The sequence below is a fragment of the Drosophila kikkawai genome, chromosome 2L (genome assembly GCF_030179895.1).
Source record: "Drosophila kikkawai strain 14028-0561.14 chromosome 2L, DkikHiC1v2, whole genome shotgun sequence".
Lineage (NCBI taxonomy): Eukaryota > Metazoa > Arthropoda > Insecta > Diptera > Drosophilidae > Drosophila > Drosophila kikkawai.
In genome coordinates this window covers 26,530,219-26,550,739 of record NC_091728.1, presented here as the reverse complement: position 1 = coordinate 26,550,739, position 20,521 = coordinate 26,530,219, and the positions used below count along the sequence as shown (strand labels likewise).

The window sequence follows — 20,521 nt, the reverse complement described above, 5'->3', positions numbered from 1 at the left end:
GCTGGTGGTGCAAAACACATCTTTTTTCCGAATCCCAAGCTGATATATGTATGTAAACATCTTTACATTTTTACCAATTAAGAAATTTGGTTATACATAAACAAATTATATAAGTGGTATTCCTTTGAGTTTCTTTTCTGAATGTGGATCACAGTTATTTTGTACAGAGGTAAATCAAACAATAAATTGTGTAGCGTATAAACTATAATAGATATAACCATATTAATGTAATTACAAAATTGGTTTTTAAAGCAGAGATCTTTTACAAAATTTGACTTGAATTCATGACCTTCTGCATGATAAAGTTTGTATACCTCTTGCAGTTTCAATTTAAATTATACACACCTGATCATAATAATAGGTACATACATCAACTCAGACTTTAAGGTTACAGAAAATAGTTTTATTCATTATTTTAAACTTAAAATTTGGTCTCATTGGTTCTTAAACTATTTGTTTTTAATCAAATAAACTTCATTGTAACATAGGATAATAATATAACAAAAAGGAGATCATTTTGTGTCTTAGATACGTTTTCAGTCTGATCAAAATAATAGGTACACTTCAAGTGTTGATGAGAAAAATAAATTTAAATATATATTTTGCGTTTTTTTTTCTAAATTTGTATTTACTAACTTAGTATCCAGTGTATCTCCTCTATTTTTGGTCACTACTGCTATTCTTTTTGGCATACTTTTAATAAGAGCCTGGCAGGTTTCTAATGGTGTTTCATACCACAATTTTTGGACACCATCCCATAATTGTGCTTTATTTGAAAATGAATACTTTGCCAATTTCTTTTTTAAGTCTCCCCACAAGTTTTCTATGGGGTTTAGGTCGGGGGATTGGCTTGGCCACTTCAGAACGTCAACTTTTTGGTCCTCAAAGAATTTAGATAAAAGCCTTGATGTATGCTTAGGATCATTGTCTTGCTGAAATACCCAACGTAATGGCATATTTTCTTCAGCATATGGTACCATAACTGTTTCCAATATGGATTTGTATTCTTCAGCAGTCATTCTGTTCGTAGTCTGATAAATTGGACCTACGCCATACCAGGAGAAGCAACCCCATACCATTATATTACCACCTCCATGTTTGACTGTTTTCTTTGTAAACCGTGGATGGAACCTTTCTGGCAATTCTTCCTGGTAGGTTGGCATCTTGAAGTCGTCTTCGGATAGTTGGAGCACTAACTGAATTCCCAATATCTGCTGCAATAGCCGTCGATGACTTAAATGGGTCCTTTTTGCTTAAAGATACTATGTAGTGGTCAAGCGTTACCGTTGTTTTTTTTTGGCCTTCCACGGGATTCCTGTCTTGGTTTCCTTTCTAATGCATTTTTAACAAAATTATGGGACCTTTTCATTAATTTGGCAATAGCTCGTAAAGATTTGCCATCTTTTCTCAGACTAAGAACCAATCGAGCTTCTTCTTTAGTACAATAAGAATTTCGACCCATTTTTTCTAAAAAAAATAAATATTTAATTCTCTTAATTGATAGTAGCTATACGAAATTTACCTTAAGTTGCCAAAAAATCACTGATTACAAAATTATTCACTTGTTATTTATGAGAAACGGAGACTGTACCTATTAATATGATCAGGTGTGTACATACATACATACGTACATATGGTACCTATATGCCGATCAAAAACAAAGTAATGTAAAATGTCCTATTAAATATTGTATTTATAGTTTTACAGTTAACAATTTACATTCATTCTCGACTCGGCTGTTGATGCTGATCAAGAATATATTCATATACTATATAGGGTCGGAAATGTTTCCTTCACTGCGTTGCAAACTTCTGACTGAAATTATAATACCCTGCAAGGGTATAAAAATGTGCGAACAAAATCTATGATACCTGATAATTATTTAAAAAAAATATAGCAATAAAAATATTTTTTTTTCGCAAAAAAAACGAGATATACATATAAAATAAGCAGTTAGTCAATTCTTTGCCTATCTCTCTCATTTTCTTTTAGTTTATTGTTCGTCCAAAAATCTTGAGACAAATATGTAAGCAAAACACAAACTTAATAAATAAGAACGAAAAGCAAAGCCAGAACTTACACTCATAAAATTATTTTTTTGGATTTTAGGAAAATCGACTTAAAAAAATCGCCCTTAAATAAAAAAAAAATCAATTTGGCCGCCTTTGTTAATAAACAATAATAATATGGTTTTGGTTATAATACAAGAACAAAAAATATTATTATTAATATTTATTAACAATTATTTTTTACAACAAAAATAATATTATTATTGCTTATTTATATTTACAAATGCAGCAGCAACGACATACAATTGCAACTTACCTTAAAATTTTCTACATTCAAGAAAAATCTTTCTAAATGTAAGAAAAAATTCACCTTCAATTTGAGGAAAATTTGTCCCATATTTAGGACAAATCTCCTTATAAACAAGAAAATGTTGTATAAATGTAATCCAAACAATTCCTCCTCCCCCACAAAACAGGATTGCTACGGCACTGTAAATTTAAGGAGGACATGTCATCTGTCCGGCATTTCCAAGCCAAAGGTCCGAAGAGCTCGACTGGCAATGTCTGCCACGCCCATAAATAGCTGACCAGACCTCCATTTCGCTCCTTTTTTCAGATCTTCGCTTTCCCATTTGCTTCGTCCGTGATTTTTTTCAGCGTCGCGGCACTTCCGCTTTTATGGACATTTAGATGCAAAGTTTCTGGCATAAAAATGGCGTGGCAGATAATTTTCATAATTTTCAACTACATTTCATTGTGCGCACAGTTTAGGGCGTGGTCGCCAGCAGTCCTGCTTTTCGTCGCCAGTCCACCCCGCCTCGTCCTCGTTCATCCCACTCGTTATTCTCCATTTTATTTTCGTGTGATACTGGCAAGGAAGCTTCACTGCAAAGAGTTGGAGCCAAAGTCAGAAGTTGGTTTTTATTAGCGCAGGACTGGTTGCCTGGCAATTCAGTTGGTCGTTTTGCTGTCCTTTCAACGCTGTAAGGCCGTGGGAGTGCATTATATTTTATTGGCCTGGTCTGGCGAAATTTATGAACTCCTTTAAGCCATTCGGCCAAGTGCATCAGAATCCATGCCCGAAAGTATGCAACGACCACGTTCATGACTTAAATCTATACACGACCACTCAATGGTAAATCACACACTCACTTTGTAAAAATATTGAATATTTTTCATTTGACTTAATTTAAGAACATTTTCAGAAAATTTTTGGAAAATTAATTTTTATTAAAAATGATATTTAAAACATCAAAACTTAGACACCAACTCTTTATTTTAAACCTTAATATTAGAATTTCGTTTTATTTTATTTTACTTTTTTCCTTATACCGAGAATATATTGGGTCTTTGTGAAATCTTTTTTACTTTAACATTTAATAAGAAAGGAAGCTAACTTCGGCGCGTCGAAGTTTGTATACCCTTGCAGATATTATTTCATTACATTTTACCTTTACTGTTTACAGTTTGACAGTTACAGTTTTACATTCCCAGCTTAACATATTCTCTTTATCTACCAATCGCTTCTATGGCAGCTATAAGATACAGTCGTCCGATTTTCATAAAATAAAAACAGAAATTCTAAAATAAAAAAAAAAAGCCATATCTCAAAAATTATTAAAATATGTTGAAAAACAGCCAAGTTATAATTTTTTTCTATAAATTTATCGAACATTTGTATGGCAGCTATATGATATAGTCGTCCGATCCGGCCCGTTCCGACATATATAGAAAGTGACTGTATGCAAAGTTTCATTCAGATAGCTTTAAAACTGAGGGACTAGTTTGCGTAGAAACGGACAGACGGACGGATGGACAGACGGACAGACGGACATAGCTAGATCGACTCGTCTGTTGATGCTGATCAAGAATATATATACTTTATAGGGTCGGAAAGGTCTCCTTCACTGCGTTGCAAACTTCTAACTGATATTATAATACTCTGCATGGATATAAAAACATAATTTTAGAGGTTTCCGCATACATTTATGCGTGAATACTTTGACGAGGAATTCAGAAATTCATGGTAATACGCTGCGAATTGCGGCCGTTTTTATTGTTTATCTTTTTGGTCCGGTGCGACCGTAGTCGTGTTACCAAAATAATAAAAAAAAAAATAACACGTATAATTATATATAGTCTCTTTCAAGGGCCTAATAAAGTAGCTGATTGATTAAAACTGCATTAGAGTATCATAGGACCATATGGTGAAGACTCACTGCGAAGACGTGGAAAAACATCGCTGTTCACGGCGTTCGATGTTTTTTTTTTGCGGAAAACATAGATGTTTTAAATAAAATAAAAAATGTAATTGTTTAAAAAAGACAAATATTAATTTGATGCCTATGGTTGATTCTCAAAAAATAGAAAAAAGTAAATGGTTTTAAATAAATTTAAATTATATAATATTTACATTTATGTTTTCAAAATAAATAATAAAATGTAATATGCCACATTATCTAAATTTTTGGTGATATTATTAAAAAAAAAAAACTAATTATAAATATTTATTTTTTTGTTACAACAAACACCGGTGCGAAATTAAAAAAAGTCATAATCATAACTTTTAAGCCAAATAAGATAATCAAATACTTTAATTATTGTAAAAGTTATATGTGTATTGCTTAATGTGCTACGTTCACACATTCGCCTTTTTATAGGGTATTAAATTTTAAAAATATAAGTTTTCACTCTGAAAAATACTATTATTAATAATAATAAATTTTTTATTTTTATTAATTTGGTTAAATAAGAATATTTTCAAAAATAAAAATATATATTTTTTTAATTTAGAATTTATTTTATTTTGGTAGCTTTTGACTACTTATTATTAAAAAGCATTCTATTTATACGGAATTTTTAATAGGCATTTCTGGACTATATTTGCTAAATTCTATACATATCTATATACATATCTCTTTGCGAATTTTCATGTCGCAAAAATGCAATAAATGGATCAGATGGTGCAGCTAACATGTTGAATAGGTCCTCATTTGCAGTTGCGAACAATGAGTTGTTCGTTTTTGGCTTTGCATTTCCAGAGTCGCAGCTCAACGCTGCTGATAAAAATTGATTCTGGTTCAGAAAATATCCATGCAGTGCGTATTTTAGACAGAAAAAATTAAAATAATGGAAACCTGGCAGGTAGCGATTTGCCCTAAGCCAAACGTCCGTTTTTTTGTTTGGTTAAATTCGAAGCTTGCTGTATGCAAGTGAGGATTGAAGGGTGGGCGGTAAACAGGGCCGAATGCTATCTTGGGGCATTTTTCTCTTAATTAAAAACTTATCGAATTTTGCCAGTTCAAGAGCTCCTATGCATCCAAGTTACGTGGCTATCTGAGATAAAAGAACAAAAAAGTAATTAAGGTTTGCAGTCACTGGAGCATGCAGTTCCTTAATTGCATGAAGTAGTCTTGCGAATGCAAAAACCAATCAAATTCGCTCAAGCAGCCACTTGAGCTCTAGACTCTCTCTGTGTATTGCTTTGTTGTCCTCACTATAGCCACTTGATGGTTTGCTGCCACGAATCGACCACTCAAAATCCGCGTGTCTGCATTGCGATGCAAATGCCGCACTTTTAAAATAGGCATTAATACAATTATTGATCATCGATAGTACATTTTCGATTACTGCTTATTGCGTTTCGCCAGTCCCAGCGTAAGAATTTTGGTTAAGCGGTCATATTTATTTGCCCAGGCAAAATTCGGCCTGATAAGCACTACATGTTTTTCCGATGACCATCGTAAAACTTAGCCAAATATACTGCCCTTCACTAAAGTGTTTTTGCGCGCATCTCTGCTTGTAAATAACCCAAGTGGTAGGCTTCTGTTATCAACTTGTTTTCATCGATTTGATTAAGGGGCCATAGCGTGTGCCGGATGCCAAGGAACCAAGGAATTCCCTCGCGATGTGGGGGCTGAGTGATTTAAACGAATTAACCAAAGTCGCGTGGGAAGGCTTAGCCACTTATAAAAAGAAATCAATTCTAATCCGACTAATACTTATTTATGGTCAATTAAACGTTTAATCCGGCTACGACGTGCACATGTCCGGAATCACAGCAAACTGATTGTGCATCTTCGAACCCAGGTCTTATCTTATCTCGGTCGCGATAGCTGCCAACAGACCCCCCTATCAAGCTGAGTTGTGTCACCCCAATCGATCTGATAACTCAATATGCATCACAAATCACTCAATTAACCAAAGCCTCTCGCGATGACGCCGATCGCTATTTGCAGGTGCTTCAGACCCCCTATATAAGGCTCACAAGCGTTCCGCTTTCAATCAATGGGGGACTTGCTTTCAACGAACATAAGCATGTTTCTCGCTAGGATTATTGTGTGCCTCGGCTTCCTGGCCTTGGCTACTGCCCAGTTCGACACCAACTATGCGTCAGGCCGCAGCGGCATGGTCCATCTCTTCGAATGGAAGTGGGACGACATTGCCGCCGAGTGCGAGAACTTCCTAGGCCCCAATGGCTTTGCCGGTGTCCAGGTAAGACGATAGTTTCGCTGATTGTAATCTGCTAAGATATCCTTAATTTTCGTTCGGTCCTAGGTGTCCCCTGTCAATGAGAACGCCGTGAAGGATAGTCGTCCGTGGTGGGAGCGCTACCAGCCCATATCATACAAGTTGGTCACCCGTTCCGGAAACGAGGAGCAGTTTGCCAGCATGGTTCGTCGTTGTAATAATGCCGGAGTTCGTATCTATGTCGATGTTGTCTTCAACCACATGGCTGCCGATGGCGGAACTTACGGCACTGGTGGCAGCACCGCCAACCCCAGCAGTAAGAGCTTCCCTGGAGTTCCCTACTCCTCACTGGACTTCAATCCCACCTGCGGAATCAACAACTATAATGATGCCAACGAAGTGCGAAACTGTGAGCTGGTTGGTCTCCGCGATCTGAACCAAGGAAACTCGTACGTGCAAGACAAGGTTGTCGAGTTCCTGGACCATTTGATTGACCTTGGTGTAGCCGGTTTCCGCGTGGACGCTGCCAAGCATATGTGGCCCGCAGATCTGGGCGTCATTTACGGCCGCCTCAAGAACCTGAACACCGACCACGGCTTCGCGTCTGGAGCCAAGGCTTACATCGTGCAGGAGGTCATCGACATGGGCGGCGAGGCTATCAGCAAGTCGGAGTACACAGGCATGGGTGCCATCACTGAGTTCCGCCACTCTGACTCCATCGGTAAGGTCTTCCGTGGAAAGGACCAACTGCGATACCTGACCAACTGGGGCACCGCCTGGGGCTTCGCTGCTTCCGATCGCTCTCTTGTCTTTGTCGACAATCACGATAACCAGCGCGGCCACGGTGCTGGTGGCGCCGATGTGCTCACCTACAAGGTGGCCAAACAGTACAAGATGGCCTCCGCCTTCATGCTGGCCCACCCCTTCGGCACGCCCCGCGTGATGTCCTCTTTCTCTTTCTCGGACACGGACCAGGGCCCGCCCACCACTGACGGGCACAATATCGCCTCTCCTATCTTCAACAGCGACAACTCTTGTAGCGGCGGCTGGGTGTGCGAGCACCGCTGGCGCCAGATCAACAACATGGTTGCCTTCAGAAACACTGTCGGCTCCGACGACATCCAGAACTGGTGGGACAACGGCAGCAACCAGATCTCCTTTAGCCGCGGTAGCAAGGGATTCGTCGCCTTCAACAACGACAACTATGACCTCAACAGCTCCCTGCAGACTGGGCTGCCTGCCGGCACCTACTGCGACGTCATTTCCGGCTCAAAGATTGGCTCTTCCTGCAGTGGCAAGACCGTCACTGTTGGATCTGACGGACGTGCCAGTATTTATGTTGGTAGCTCTGAGGAGGATGGTGTCCTGGCCATTCATGTCAACGCCAAGTTGTAAATAAGTGGGACAATGACCCAGCCAAACAAAATATATCGAACCCGAAACTATTAATGAGATTACTAATTCTAAATATATGAAGAGATTATTATCATATGGACAAGTATACTTTGTGGAGCATTAAGCTATGTTCAGGGCAAAACCCAAGCAAAAATTTAATTTTTCAAACGCCAGAGACATTTCATTGTTTAACATAAGCGTCTCCCTTGATATTTTTAACACAATTTGTTCTGGTGACTTCTGGCCAGAACACGCCATACTTATGTAGTATCAGGTTAAAATAAAACGGCCTGAGGGAGTATGAATTCCAAGACTGGCACAAACCACATCGACCACCGTGACATCTGCAGTTTTGAAAAACTAACAACTTTCCTCCAATTCTCCTATCAGAATACAATTTTTAAACACCCTAGACAGATAAAAAAATATTTAACTTTGACATGTGGAGCAATACTGTTCTGCTTGCGCGCTGTTAAAGTGTTTTTGTCCAATTGTACCGTGTTTTATTTATGTGTATTTTTAGAATCACACTGGACCGAACGGGCGCTGGCCACACTATTCGGGCAACTTAATTGCCAACGGCAGGCACACTGATCCTCGCCAGGCCCTATATAAGGCGGCCCGCAGCTCTTGGTAAGCACATACCCAGTCGGACTTTTCCCTAAGAAAGTAGTACTATTTTCTCATAGAAACGGGAGGAGGGAGTCTAATTCGCTTTTATACATGCGTGGCCGGGGTAATTCATGTACTTTGATCCCGCCGTCGCTGCTCGGGTGAGGAAGAAATTCTTGCCTTTTGAAAAAATTCTTCCTCCCCAGAACGTATAAAAATCTGATCTTTTACGGAATTTCCCCTCCCAAGAGAGTATAAAAAATTGGATGTACGAAGAATCCGTCGATGCTCGTACTCTCTGGGGGAGGAAGAAATTCTGGCCTTTCGAAGAAGGGAGGAAGAAATTCTTCAAAAGGCCAGAATTTCGTCCTCCCCAGAGAGTACAAAAATAAATAAAATTAATCATTAAAAAACTGTTTTAAAAATAATTTTTTTTTTCTAATTAGTATGATTTATTAAGGAACGCGTTGTTGTTAACATATTATATAAAATAAGGAACGGATTTCAAAACTTAAACTAAATTAAAACTAAAAAATAAGAAAAGCAGAAATAAAATAAGGAACGAAAACTAATCTGAGGTCTTCATTTTATTTGCCTTTGAAGTGGCCTTATATTCGCGCTGTTTAGCCTTGCCGAAGGCCTCGCGTACATTCTTCATATAGTCGCCAAAGCTGCGGCCCTCCGAACGAGAAGATTCTAAAAATTACAAAAAAACCATTTATAAATAAATATAATTAATAAATTCATATTAAGACGTACCAAACAAAGCGTCGTTCAAATGTGGAAATGCTGATAAGCCAATTTTGTCAGGACCCCCTGCGTAATTCATTTTCATGATTAGGTCTTTAGCAAAAAAACGCTCTATATTTTTTTCCAGTCCTTCGGGTCCCACCATTTTCTTAAAAGCCTCGATCTAAAAGTAAATATTTTTAAAAAATTTGAAACAGACTAATTATATTATTATACTTACGTAGTTCAATGGAGTCTCCTTGATTTGTTTGTTTATCTGGGCCATTTCCTCCTCGGTCTTGAGGGGGAACTCCAGTTTCGGAGACACCAAGTGAATTCGGATACCCTCTAAATGCGAAAGTATTCTGGCATTCACAGCCGTCGAGGTACCTAAAATTTATTAGATATGGTAAACGGTGAAATTTTTTTCCATACTTACTCTCCATTACTTCGAATGATTCTAAAAAAAAGAGGATATATATATTAAAAATGTTGTTCTTAAATATATTTGTTTATAAAAGTTAACTCACTCTTTAATCCCGCCATTTCCTCTAGAAAAAGATTGTTTAAAAATATAAATAATATAAATAAAAGAAATAGTTCAAAGGTACATATATTTGTTTCTAAGATTTCCACCACCAACTTTGAAGTGTCATTACTCCTTGAACAGCCCTCGTATCGAGGCAAAAATAATTTTTTATTTACTTTGAACATTTCTTTGAACATAATAAAAGTTTTCAATTATTCTTTGCGTTTTCAAATAAGAATTTTTTTTTAATTTTTAATTGTTTTATACAAAATAATTATAATTGGGATCATTCAGGAGTTTTACATAGTTTAAAAGCAAATCCTAAGATAATTGCGAAGAATTACATGCGGTTTTATTATCAAACGTAGCATTAAAAATAAAAATCCCCAAAGGGAATTTTCGTCCGAATTTTTCGGGAGTTTCTTCCTTACCGCTCTGTAGAATTGGGAGGTACTCAAAAAAGCCCTTTACGATTACCGGAGCAGGCCTGAATAACACCGAAGGCCGCGCCGGTGCTTCACCAGCGGCGCGCCCTTTTTTTCATAATTTGGCGGTGGCGCGGCGGCGTATATGTCTACTACGGGAGTCACAGACAACACACTTTATGGCAAAAGCAAACCGTTCAGATCAAACCGAACTACCAGGCGTGATCAGGCAACCTAATGCCACCTTCGCTAGCATGGGCATAGATGACGTTTGTGAGATCCAGAATTCTATAGGGTTTGTTTCCCAAGTGCAAAATGGCATTTTAAGGAAAAAGCTGCATTTCCTTTCTTTCGGAACTCTTGACTACAGAGTCTCGGAGTTCTGTAGACTTGTTGTGCAGAGCTAGAAAACTTTCCTGTATGCCTAATGCATCCAAGTCCTCTTCTGCGCTCTCCATGTCTAGTTCAGACGAAGGCAGTGTTTCTGTTTGTTTATTTTCAGCCATATGCTTAATAATTTCATACGTGACTTTTTTCGCGTGAACAGGCATATCGAAGTACATTTTTTTTTAAACGAGGATCAAGCATAGTAGCTTTCATCAGTACGTTATTCTGCAGCAAATCACTCAATCGCTTTTCTGATATTTCTAGAAGCGTATCTTTTGCTACGATGCCCTCAGCGGTAACCATATTAGCTTCTTTTAATTTTTTATTAATCATAGAAATCATGGGAATCACTAAGTTGACGGTCACGTAAGAATCTCCGCTTACGTTATCAGTGGCTTCTTTAAAAGGTTGGAGAACGTGGCAAAAATCGCAACAAATATTCAGCTCCTCCACTGAGAGCATTTCTGGTAAGTTGGCTGAGGTTCGTCTATATATTTGCGTATACGCAAAATAACTAATGCCACTTCGTCAGCTAGCGCAACGAAGGCGTTTAGCATATCCAAGGACGAGTTCCATCGAGTGTCCACGCTATGAATTAGTGTTTTGATTCTTCCTTCTGGTACTCCTTTGTCATTTTGACATTTCCGTAGTGCGTCCATATCAGCTGTGCTGTGCTTAAAGTGCATGACGATACGCTTAGCTTTGTCTAAAACCAAAGAAAAGGACTGAATGGTCTTCATAGAGTCGTCTACAGCCAAATGAATCGTGTGTGCAAAGCAAGGGACGTGGCTAGTAGCCACTGGCTACCCAGTCCAAGAAACAATTTCGACGCGGCTATCATATTCTTGGCATCTACAGACATCCTCCTACAGAACGTCCTCCTTTTATTTGTTCCAATACCAAACTCATTGCAAGCATCTTTCAACAGTTTAGAAATATATTCGCTTGTATGAGACTAAATGGGAAATTATAAGAAGAAAAATTATAAAATAATATTATTATTATGTATATGTGGACAGCCAAAAGACACAAATCACACACATAAATAAAATTACAAATCACAATACAAATACAATGCAATTAAGGGTTATTCAAGCATTAGTTAGTTAAAAGTTGAACGATATTAAGTTAATGAAAAACAAACGTAAAATGTTAATTTTCATTAATCAAATACACAATAGATCATGAAAATAATACCTATATCCGACCGGTCCTTCTAAATTAAATCTTTTTTCGTCGGAGTTGACCACTCTATGCCATTCAGAAACCCACGTGACGTGGGTTAACAATCTAATACTTTCGCAGAATGTCCCAAACTTTTATATTCATCAAATTTTTTCTTAGAAATATTTAGCTTACAATTATATAATGATTTTATTGTTTGGGTGGAATTAGGCAATTAAAAAGATACTTCTTTGAATGTTTAAAATATTCATAATTTAATTCTATTGATAATGGGAATTTTTTAATAACAGTGATCCGTAATTTACTTAAGTGTAATGTTTTATGTTTTGTCTGGTTATGCAGCCCACACCTGATGGCCCAGCTGCCAAAACAACAATAATAAATTTTCTCTGCGTAGCAAAACTTTGTCTCTCTTCCTGCCTTCTGCCTAACATAAACTTCATCACTCTCTCGCTCTATTCTGTAACTTTGCATAGCTGCCGTCCGCTAACTGCAGCAAAAATTCTTTTCGCAGTTCGTCTTCGTTCGGCTTCGCCTACGCTTGAAAGCAATCAGATCGCAATTTTTTCGGACCAATTCGGGTCATAATATCCACAGCGGCAATTCGGCTCGACTGTGCTGATAAACAATAGAAATCAAAGCTCGACAAAACGGTCAACCGTTTTGATCATTCGAATTCTTTCGGAGAGAGAAACAACCAAATAGCCTGAAAAGGGTCTCTCTCGCAGATGTTCTCGCTTCTTTGCTTTGTTTGCGATTCCGGTTAACTGTAACGGGAGATCGCAAAGACAAAGCTTTCGGGAAACGAAGCGGCAAAGAAACTACTCGCTCGCTTCTGAGTCGAAACAAGTGCCTGAGAGAGAGGGAGAGGAATGAAGCACTCGTATTTTTACGAAAAATTAAAAATAAATTCTACAAACAATTTAAACACAAATTAATGAAGAAATAAACTTAAGTGTGTGTTAAATTTTTTTTTCTTTTTGTTTCATTTGTTATTTATTTTAATCATTTAATTTAATTTAATTTAATCATTTACATTTTTAAATGTTTGTTGTCAAAAATGAAGAAATTGTGCAAACAATCAACTGACGCCACGCGAAATGTACAAATTAACAGCGAGAACTTTCCGCGAAGAAACCGGTCACACTTCAGACAACGATCCCGCTCTCTCCGCTTCAACCGAGAGAGAATAGAAAAAGGGCCCATGGCAGATGTCTCGTTGAGTCTTTTCCCCGCTAACCGGTTACGTAACCTTAATATTGAGACCTTTTTGGAAATCGGGACTCAAACCTGCGAGCTCTGATAGAAATCCTAGTGGCTAAATAAATATTGTACTTAATTTCTAAAGTTTAAAACAAGTGCGTATTTTTTGGGTCATAAGGAATTGGACGGTTTCGACAGCTATTGAAAAAGCTCAGTAGCTCAACATTAAATAAAGAGTTTAAAAAAAGTTTCCAGTCTTTAAAGTGTGTACTGTAATTCTATACATTCATAGCCGGTTGGATTTGTTCTAGCATTTTCAATAAGTGTCGGCCATTCGCTGGGTGTCCAGGCAATAAATAAGTAATTTTTATAGTTTTTAAAAAAGCATTGCCTGATTCTTATTTTGGCCAGCGCAACTGTCACAATAAAGGCTAAGATGTTCTGTTTTTCCTTACTATCTAAAATAATTAAATACTGTAACGAATCTCGGCCGCGAATAGGGGGTTCCGGCCGAGTTCACTACGGAAAGCCGAGCGGAACTTTTATTTATAGGTGTGGCTGCCAAGAACTCTGCATTGCCAACTTCCCCGTCTAATCCCCACAATGAGCACACGTGTATTTTTGAGTTATTTCGTCGCTTTATTTTTCGCCAATTAAGCCCTGTTTCAGGAAACCGGGCTTAAGAACAAGAGAATGAAAGAGACCAGGTATCCTGGCTGCCAGATTCTCGGAATTGCGCAGCTTAGCTCGTTTTGAGATCCGTGTCGTCAAAACTTTTTTTTTTACTTTATTTATTAAGGCATACGGGGAGTGCTGTTTACCCCTTTGTGTCCTTTGCATCTGTTAATTCAGCCCTAAATCGGAGGCGCAAGCTAACCTTGTCGGTTAGCATTTTCAATAGTAGTACAATAATAACAATTACCTTACAATTACATCACATTAAATATAGACCTCACAGTCTGGCCATTCTAGCCACAGGCGACCGAAGAATGAGATCACCAGGGTTCCTCCTCCTTAGTCTCCTGGGGTTTATCCCTCTTACTAGCTTATTGGCCAGGCAGTTTCTATGCCGCGCCAGTCTGTCGTGGTAGCAACTCGAGTGCTTGTTAATTTCCTCCATCACCGTGAAAGCTTCAGGTCCTTGTGCAGGGTGGAGTTGCGGACGTACCACTCGCAGCCGAAGATAATTCTGGCAACTCTGTTCTGAGCAGCCTGGATTCTCCAGATCTGGCTATCACATGTCAGCCCCCAGATCTGGCATCCATATCTCCAGATTGGCGCTATAATCTGCTTGTAAATTGTCAGTTTGTTGGCGAGTGACAATTTACTACGCGAACAGAGTAGCCAGTAATGCTTTGATACTGCTGCACGAATGCGGGTTCTGATCGCTGAAACCTGTTTCGCAAAGGTTAGCCTCCTATCTAGAATCACTCCAAGATACTTGGCTTCTTTCCTTTGCGGTACAGGGGCCTCCTCGACGTATACTGCTGGCGTCGTTTTTCTGCGCAGTGTAAAGCACACATTGACGGACTTGGCGCTGTTGATGCCAACAGCAAGCAGGTTGCGTAGTCCATGTTGCCGTCAGCAGCGTCGTACTCGCATTCGGATCTGTACGTCACGCAGACGTCATCAGCAAAAGTAGCCAGCATTGATGTCCCGTCAAGGCTGGCATCCGGCTGCGGTAAATCGTGGCTGAACAAGCGGTAGAGCAGGGGCCCCAGGACGCTACCCTGTGGAGCACCTGCGGCCACGACTTGCTTCGTGGAGAGTGCAGAGTGAAAGCGCACTGCGAATCGCCTTCTCTCCAGGTAGGATCGCAGCAGGCAATAGTATGGCGCCGGCAATGTGCCCCTTATTTTTTCCAGCAGTCCAGTGTGCCAGACTCGATCAAATGCCTCTCTGATGTCCAGGAAAATGGCGTTGCAATACTCCTTCCAGTCGAAAGCCACCAGTATTTGCTCGACGACGCGATGTAGTTGTTAAACAGTACAGTGGCCAGCTCGGAACCCAAACTGGTGCTCAGGAATAATTCCCTGAGATTCCATAAACCTGACAATCCGGGCAGCAATCAGTCCCTCAAACACCTTCGAAATCGAAGGGAGTAGACTAATCGGCCGGTAGGACACAGGGTCCTTTTCCGGCTCCTAATTTATGTTCGTAAATCAACTTACAACTCAACTTAATGTCTTTACTAGGTAGACTTACCCCACCCGATCGTTGACTGAAACTACCCAGTCTGACTTTTCGGGAGGACGCGAACAGGGGAGGATAAAATTATTGTGGAAATGGGAGGGCTTTTTTGAGTACCTCACAATTCTACAGAGCGGTAAGGAAGAAACTCCCGAAAAATTCGGACGAAAATTCCCTTTGGGGATTTTTATTTTTAATGCTACGTTTGATAATAAAACCGCATGTAATTCTTCGCAATTATCTTAGGATTTGCTTTTAAACTATGTAAAACTCCTGAATGATCCCAATTATAATTATTTTGTATAAAACAATTAAAAATTAAAAAAAAATTCTTATTTGAAAACGCAAAGAATAATTGAAAACTTTTATTATGTTCAAAGAAATGTTCAAAGTAAATAAAAAATTATTTTTGCCTCGATACGAGGGCTGTTCAAGGAGTAATGACACTTCAAAGTTGGTGGTGGAAATCTTAGAAACAAATATATGTACCTTTGAACTATTTCTTTTATTTATATTATTTATATTTTTAAACAATCTTTTTCTAGAGGAAATGGCGGGATTAAAGAGTGAGTTAACTTTTATAAACAAATATATTTAAGAACAACATTTTTAATATATATATCCTCTTTTTTTTAGAATCATTCGAAGTAATGGAGAGTAAGTATGGAAAAAAATTTCACCGTTTACCATATCTAATAAATTTTAGGTACCTCGACGGCTGTGAATGCCAGAATACTTTCGCATTTAGAGGGTATCCGAATTCACTTGGTGTCTCCGAAACTGGAGTTCCCCCTCAAGACCGAGGAGGAAATGGCCCAGATAAACAAACAAATCAAGGAGACTCCATTGAACTACGTAAGTATAATAATATAATTAGTCTGTTTCAAATTTTTTAAAAATATTTACTTTTAGATCGAGGCTTTTAAGAAAATGGTGGGACCCGAAGGACTGGAAAAAAATATAGAGCGTTTTTTTGCTAAAGACCTAATCATGAAAATGAATTACGCAGGGGGTCCTGACAAAATTGGCTTATCAGCATTTCCACATTTGAACGACGCTTTGTTTGGTACGTCTTAATATGAATTTATTAATTATATTTATTTATAAATGGTTTTTTTGTAATTTTTAGAATCTTCTCGTTCGGAGGGCCGCAGCTTTGGCGACTATATGAAGAATGTACGCGAGGCCTTCGGCAAGGCTAAACAGCGCGAATATAAGGCCACTTCAAAGGCAAATAAAATGAAGACCTCAGATTAGTTTTCGTTCCTTATTTTATTTCTGCTTTTCTTATTTTTTAGTTTTAATTTAGTTTAAGTTTTGAAATCCGTTCCTTATTTTATATAATATGTTAACAACAACGCGTTCCTTAATAAATCATACTAATTAGAAAAAAAAAATTATTTTTAAAACAGTTTTTTAATGATTAATTTTATTTATTTTTGTACTCTCTGGGGAGGACGAAATTCTGGCCTTTTGAAGAATTTCTTCCTCCCTTCTTCGAAAGGCCAGAATTTCTTCCTCCCCCAGAGAGTACGAGCATCGACGGATTCTTCGTACATCCAATTTTTTATACTCTCTTGGGAGGGGAAATTCCGTAAAAGATCAGATTTTTATACGTTCTGGGGAGGAAGAATTTTTTCAAAAGGCAAGAATTTCTTCCTCACCCGAGCAGCGACGGCGGGATCAAAGTACATGAATTACCCCGGCCACGCATGTATAAAAGCGAATTAGACTCCCTCCTCCCGTTTCTATGAGAAAATAGTACTACTTTCTTAGGGAAAAGTCCGACTGGGTATGTGCTTACCAAGAGCTGCGGGCCGCCTTATATAGGGCCTGGCGAGGATCAGTGTGCCTGCCGTTGGCAATTAAGTTGCCCGAATAGTGTGGCCAGCGCCCGTTCGGTCCAGTGTGATTCTAAAAATACACATAAATAAAACACGGTACAATTGGACAAAAACACTTTAACAGCGCGCAAGCAGAACAGTATTGCTCCACATGTCAAAGTTAAATATTTTTTTATCTGTCTAGGGTGTCTAAAAAATTGTATTCTGATAGGAAAGTTGGAGGAAAGTTGTTAGTTTTTCAAAACTGCAGATGTCACGGTGGTCGATGTGGTTTGTGCCAGCCTTGGAATTCATACTCCCTCAGGCCGTTTTATTTTAACCTGATACTACATAAGTATGGCGTGTTCTGGCCAGAAGTCACCAGAACAAATTGTGTTAAAAATATCAAGGGAGACGCTTATGTTAAACAATGAAATGTCTCTGGCGTTTGAAAAATTAAATTTTTGCTTGGGTTTTGCCCTGAACATAGCTTAATGCTCCACAAAGTATACTTGTCCATATGATAATAATCTCTTCATATATTTAGAATTAGTAATCTCATTAATAGTTTCGGGTTCGATATATTTTGTTTGGCTGGGTCTTTGTCCCACTTATTTACAACTTGGCGTTGACATGAATGGCCAGGACACCATCCTCCTCAGAGCTACCAACATAAATACTGGCACGTCCGTCAGATCCAACAGTGACGGTCTTGCCACTGCAGGAAGAGCCAATCTTTGAGCCGGAAATGACGTCGCAGTAGGTGCCGGCAGGCAGCCCAGTCTGCAGGGAGCTGTTGAGGTCATAGTTGTCGTTGTTGAAGGCGACGAATCCCTTGCTACCGCGGCTAAAGGAGATCTGGTTGCTGCCGTTGTCCCACCAGTTCTGGATGTCGTCGGAGCCGACAGTGTTTCTGAAGGCAACCATGTTGTTGATCTGGCGCCAGCGGTGCTCGCACACCCAGCCGCCGCTACAAGAGTTGTCGCTGTTGAAGATAGGAGAGGCGATATTGTGCCCGTCAGTGGTGGGCGGGCCCTGGTCCGTGTCCGAGAAAGAGAAAGAGGACATCACGCGGGGCGTGCCGAAGGGGTGGGCCAGCATGAAGGCGGAGGCCATCTTGTACTGTTTGGCCACCTTGTAGGTGAGCACATCGGCGCCACCAGCACCGTGGCCGCGCTGGTTATCGTGATTGTCGACAAAGACAAGAGAGCGATCGGAAGCAGCGAAGCCCCAGGCGGTGCCCCAGTTGGTCAGGTATCGCAGTTGGTCCTTTCCACGGAAGACCTTACCGATGGAGTCAGAGTGGCGGAACTCAGTGATGGCACCCATGCCTGTGTACTCCGACTTGCTGATAGCCTCGCCGCCCATGTCGATGACCTCCTGCACGATGTAAGCCTTGGCTCCAGACGCGAAGCCGTGGTCGGTGTTCAGGTTCTTGAGGCGGCCGTAAATGACGCCCAGATCTGCGGGCCACATATGCTTGGCAGCGTCCACGCGGAAACCGGCTACACCAAGGTCAATCAAATGGTCCAGGAACTCGACAACCTTGTCTTGCACGTACGAGTTTCCTTGGTTCAGATCGCGGAGACCAACCAGCTCGCAGTTTCGCACTTCGTTGGCATCATTATAGTTGTTGATTCCGCACGTGGGATTGAAGTCCAGTGAGGAGTAGGGAACTCCAGGGAAGCTCTTACTGCTGGGGTTGGCGGTGCTGCCACCAGTGCCGTAAGTTCCGCCATCGGCAGCCATGTGGTTGAAGACAACATCGACATAGATACGAACTCCGGCATTATTACAACGGCGAACCATGCTGGCAAACTGCTCCTCGTTTCCGGAACGGGTGACCAACTTGTATGATATGGGCTGGTAGCGCTCCCACCACGGACGACTATCCTTCACGGCGTTCTCATTGACAGGGGACACCTAGGACCGAACGAAAATTAAGGATATCTTAGCAGATTACAATCAGCGAAACTATCGTCTTACCTGGACACCGGCAAAGCCATTGGGGCCTAGGAAGTTCTCGCACTCGGCGGCAATGTCGTCCCACTTCCATTCGAAGAGATGGACCATGCCGCTGCGGCCTGACGCGTAGTTGGTGTCGAACTGGGCAGTAGCCAAGGCCAGGAAGCCGAGGCACACAATAATCCTAGCGAGAAACATGCTTATGTTCGTTGAAAGCAAGTCCCCCATTGATTGAAAGCGGAACGCTTGTGAGCCTTATATAGGGGGTCTGAAGCACCTGCAAATAGCGATCGGCGTCATCGCGAGAGGCTTTGGTTAATTGAGTGATATGTGATGCATATTGAGTTATCAGATCGATTGGGGTGACACAACTCAGCTTGATAGGGGGGTCTGTTGGCAGCTATCGCGACCGAGATAAGATAAGACCTGGGTTCGAAGATGCACAATCAGTTTGCTGTGATTCCGGACAGTGCACGTCGTAGCCGGATTAAACGTTTAATTGACCATAAATAAGTATTAGTCGGATTAGAATTGATTTCTTTTTATAAGTGGCTAAGCCTTCCCACGCGACTTTGGTTAATTCGTTTAAATCACTCAGCCCCCACATCGCGAGGGAATTCCTTGGTTCCTTGGCATCCGGCACACGCTATGGCCCCTTAATCAAATCGATGAAAACAAGTTGATAACAGAAGCCTACCACTTGGGTTATTTACAAGCAGAGATGCGCGCAAAAACACTTTAGTGAAGGGCAGTATATTTGGCTAAGTTTTACGATGGTCATCGGAAAAACATGCAGTGCTTATCAGGCCGAACTTTGCCTGGGCAAATAAATATGACCGCTTAACCAAAATTCTTACGCTGGGACTGGCGAAACGCAATAAGCAGTAATCGAAAATGTACTATCGATGATCAATAATTGTATTAATGCCTATTTTAAAAGTGCGGCATTTGCATCGCAATGCAGACACGCGGATTTTGAGTGGTCGATTCGTGGCAGCAAACCATCAAGTGGCTATAGTGAGGACAACAAAGCAATACACAGATTTTTCAACTAAAGTAGCAATCGGTGTCTAGAGCTCAAGTGGCTGCTTGAGCGAATTTGATTGGTTTTTGCATTCGCAAGACTACTTCATGCAATTAAGGAACTGCACGCTCCAGTGACAGCAAACCTTAATTACAACTTTTATCTCAGATAGCCACGTAACTTGGATGCATAGGAGCTCTTGAACTGGCAAAATTCGATAAGTTTTTAATTAAGAGAAAAATGCCCCAAGATAGCATTCGGCCCTGTTTACCGCCCACCCTTCAATCCTCACTTGCATACAGCAAGCTTCGAATTTAACCAAACAAAAAAACGGACGTTTGGCTTAGGGCAAATCGCTACCTGCCAGGTTTCCATTATTTTAATTTTTTCTGTCTAAAATACGCACTGCATGGATATTTTCTGAACCAGAATCAATTTTTATCAGCAGCGTTGAGCTGCGACTCTGGAAATGCAAAGCCAAAAACGAACAACTCATTGTTCGCAACTGCAAATGAGGACCTATTCAACATGTTAGCTGCACCATCTGATCCATTTATTGCATTTTTGCGACATGA

The 20,521-nt window shown here is 40.0% G+C and overlaps 2 protein-coding genes across 2 annotated transcripts; one reads left to right on the top strand and one right to left on the bottom strand.

Annotated features, from left to right (window-relative positions):
- Positions 1-6,287: 6,287 nt before the first annotated feature.
- LOC108070937 (alpha-amylase A-like) lies at positions 6,288-7,970 on the top strand. Its single transcript, XM_017161591.3, has 2 exons — positions 6,288-6,503; positions 6,567-7,970. Exons 1-2 carry the CDS (start codon positions 6,297-6,299, stop codon positions 7,872-7,874), a joined length of 1,515 nt encoding a protein of 504 aa, XP_017017080.1. The 5' UTR covers positions 6,288-6,296; the 3' UTR covers positions 7,875-7,970.
- Positions 7,971-17,476: 9,506 nt separating this feature from the next.
- On the bottom strand, positions 17,477-19,166 carry LOC121502363 (alpha-amylase A-like). The gene is made up of 2 exons (XM_041775744.2): positions 18,944-19,166; positions 17,477-18,880 (listed from the first exon to the last, which is right to left on the bottom strand). The coding sequence occupies exons 1-2, from the start codon at positions 19,148-19,150 to the stop codon at positions 17,573-17,575; spliced, it is 1,515 nt and encodes a 504-aa protein (XP_041631678.1). The 5' UTR covers positions 19,151-19,166; the 3' UTR covers positions 17,477-17,572.
- Between the last annotated feature and the right edge of the window lie 1,355 nt (positions 19,167-20,521).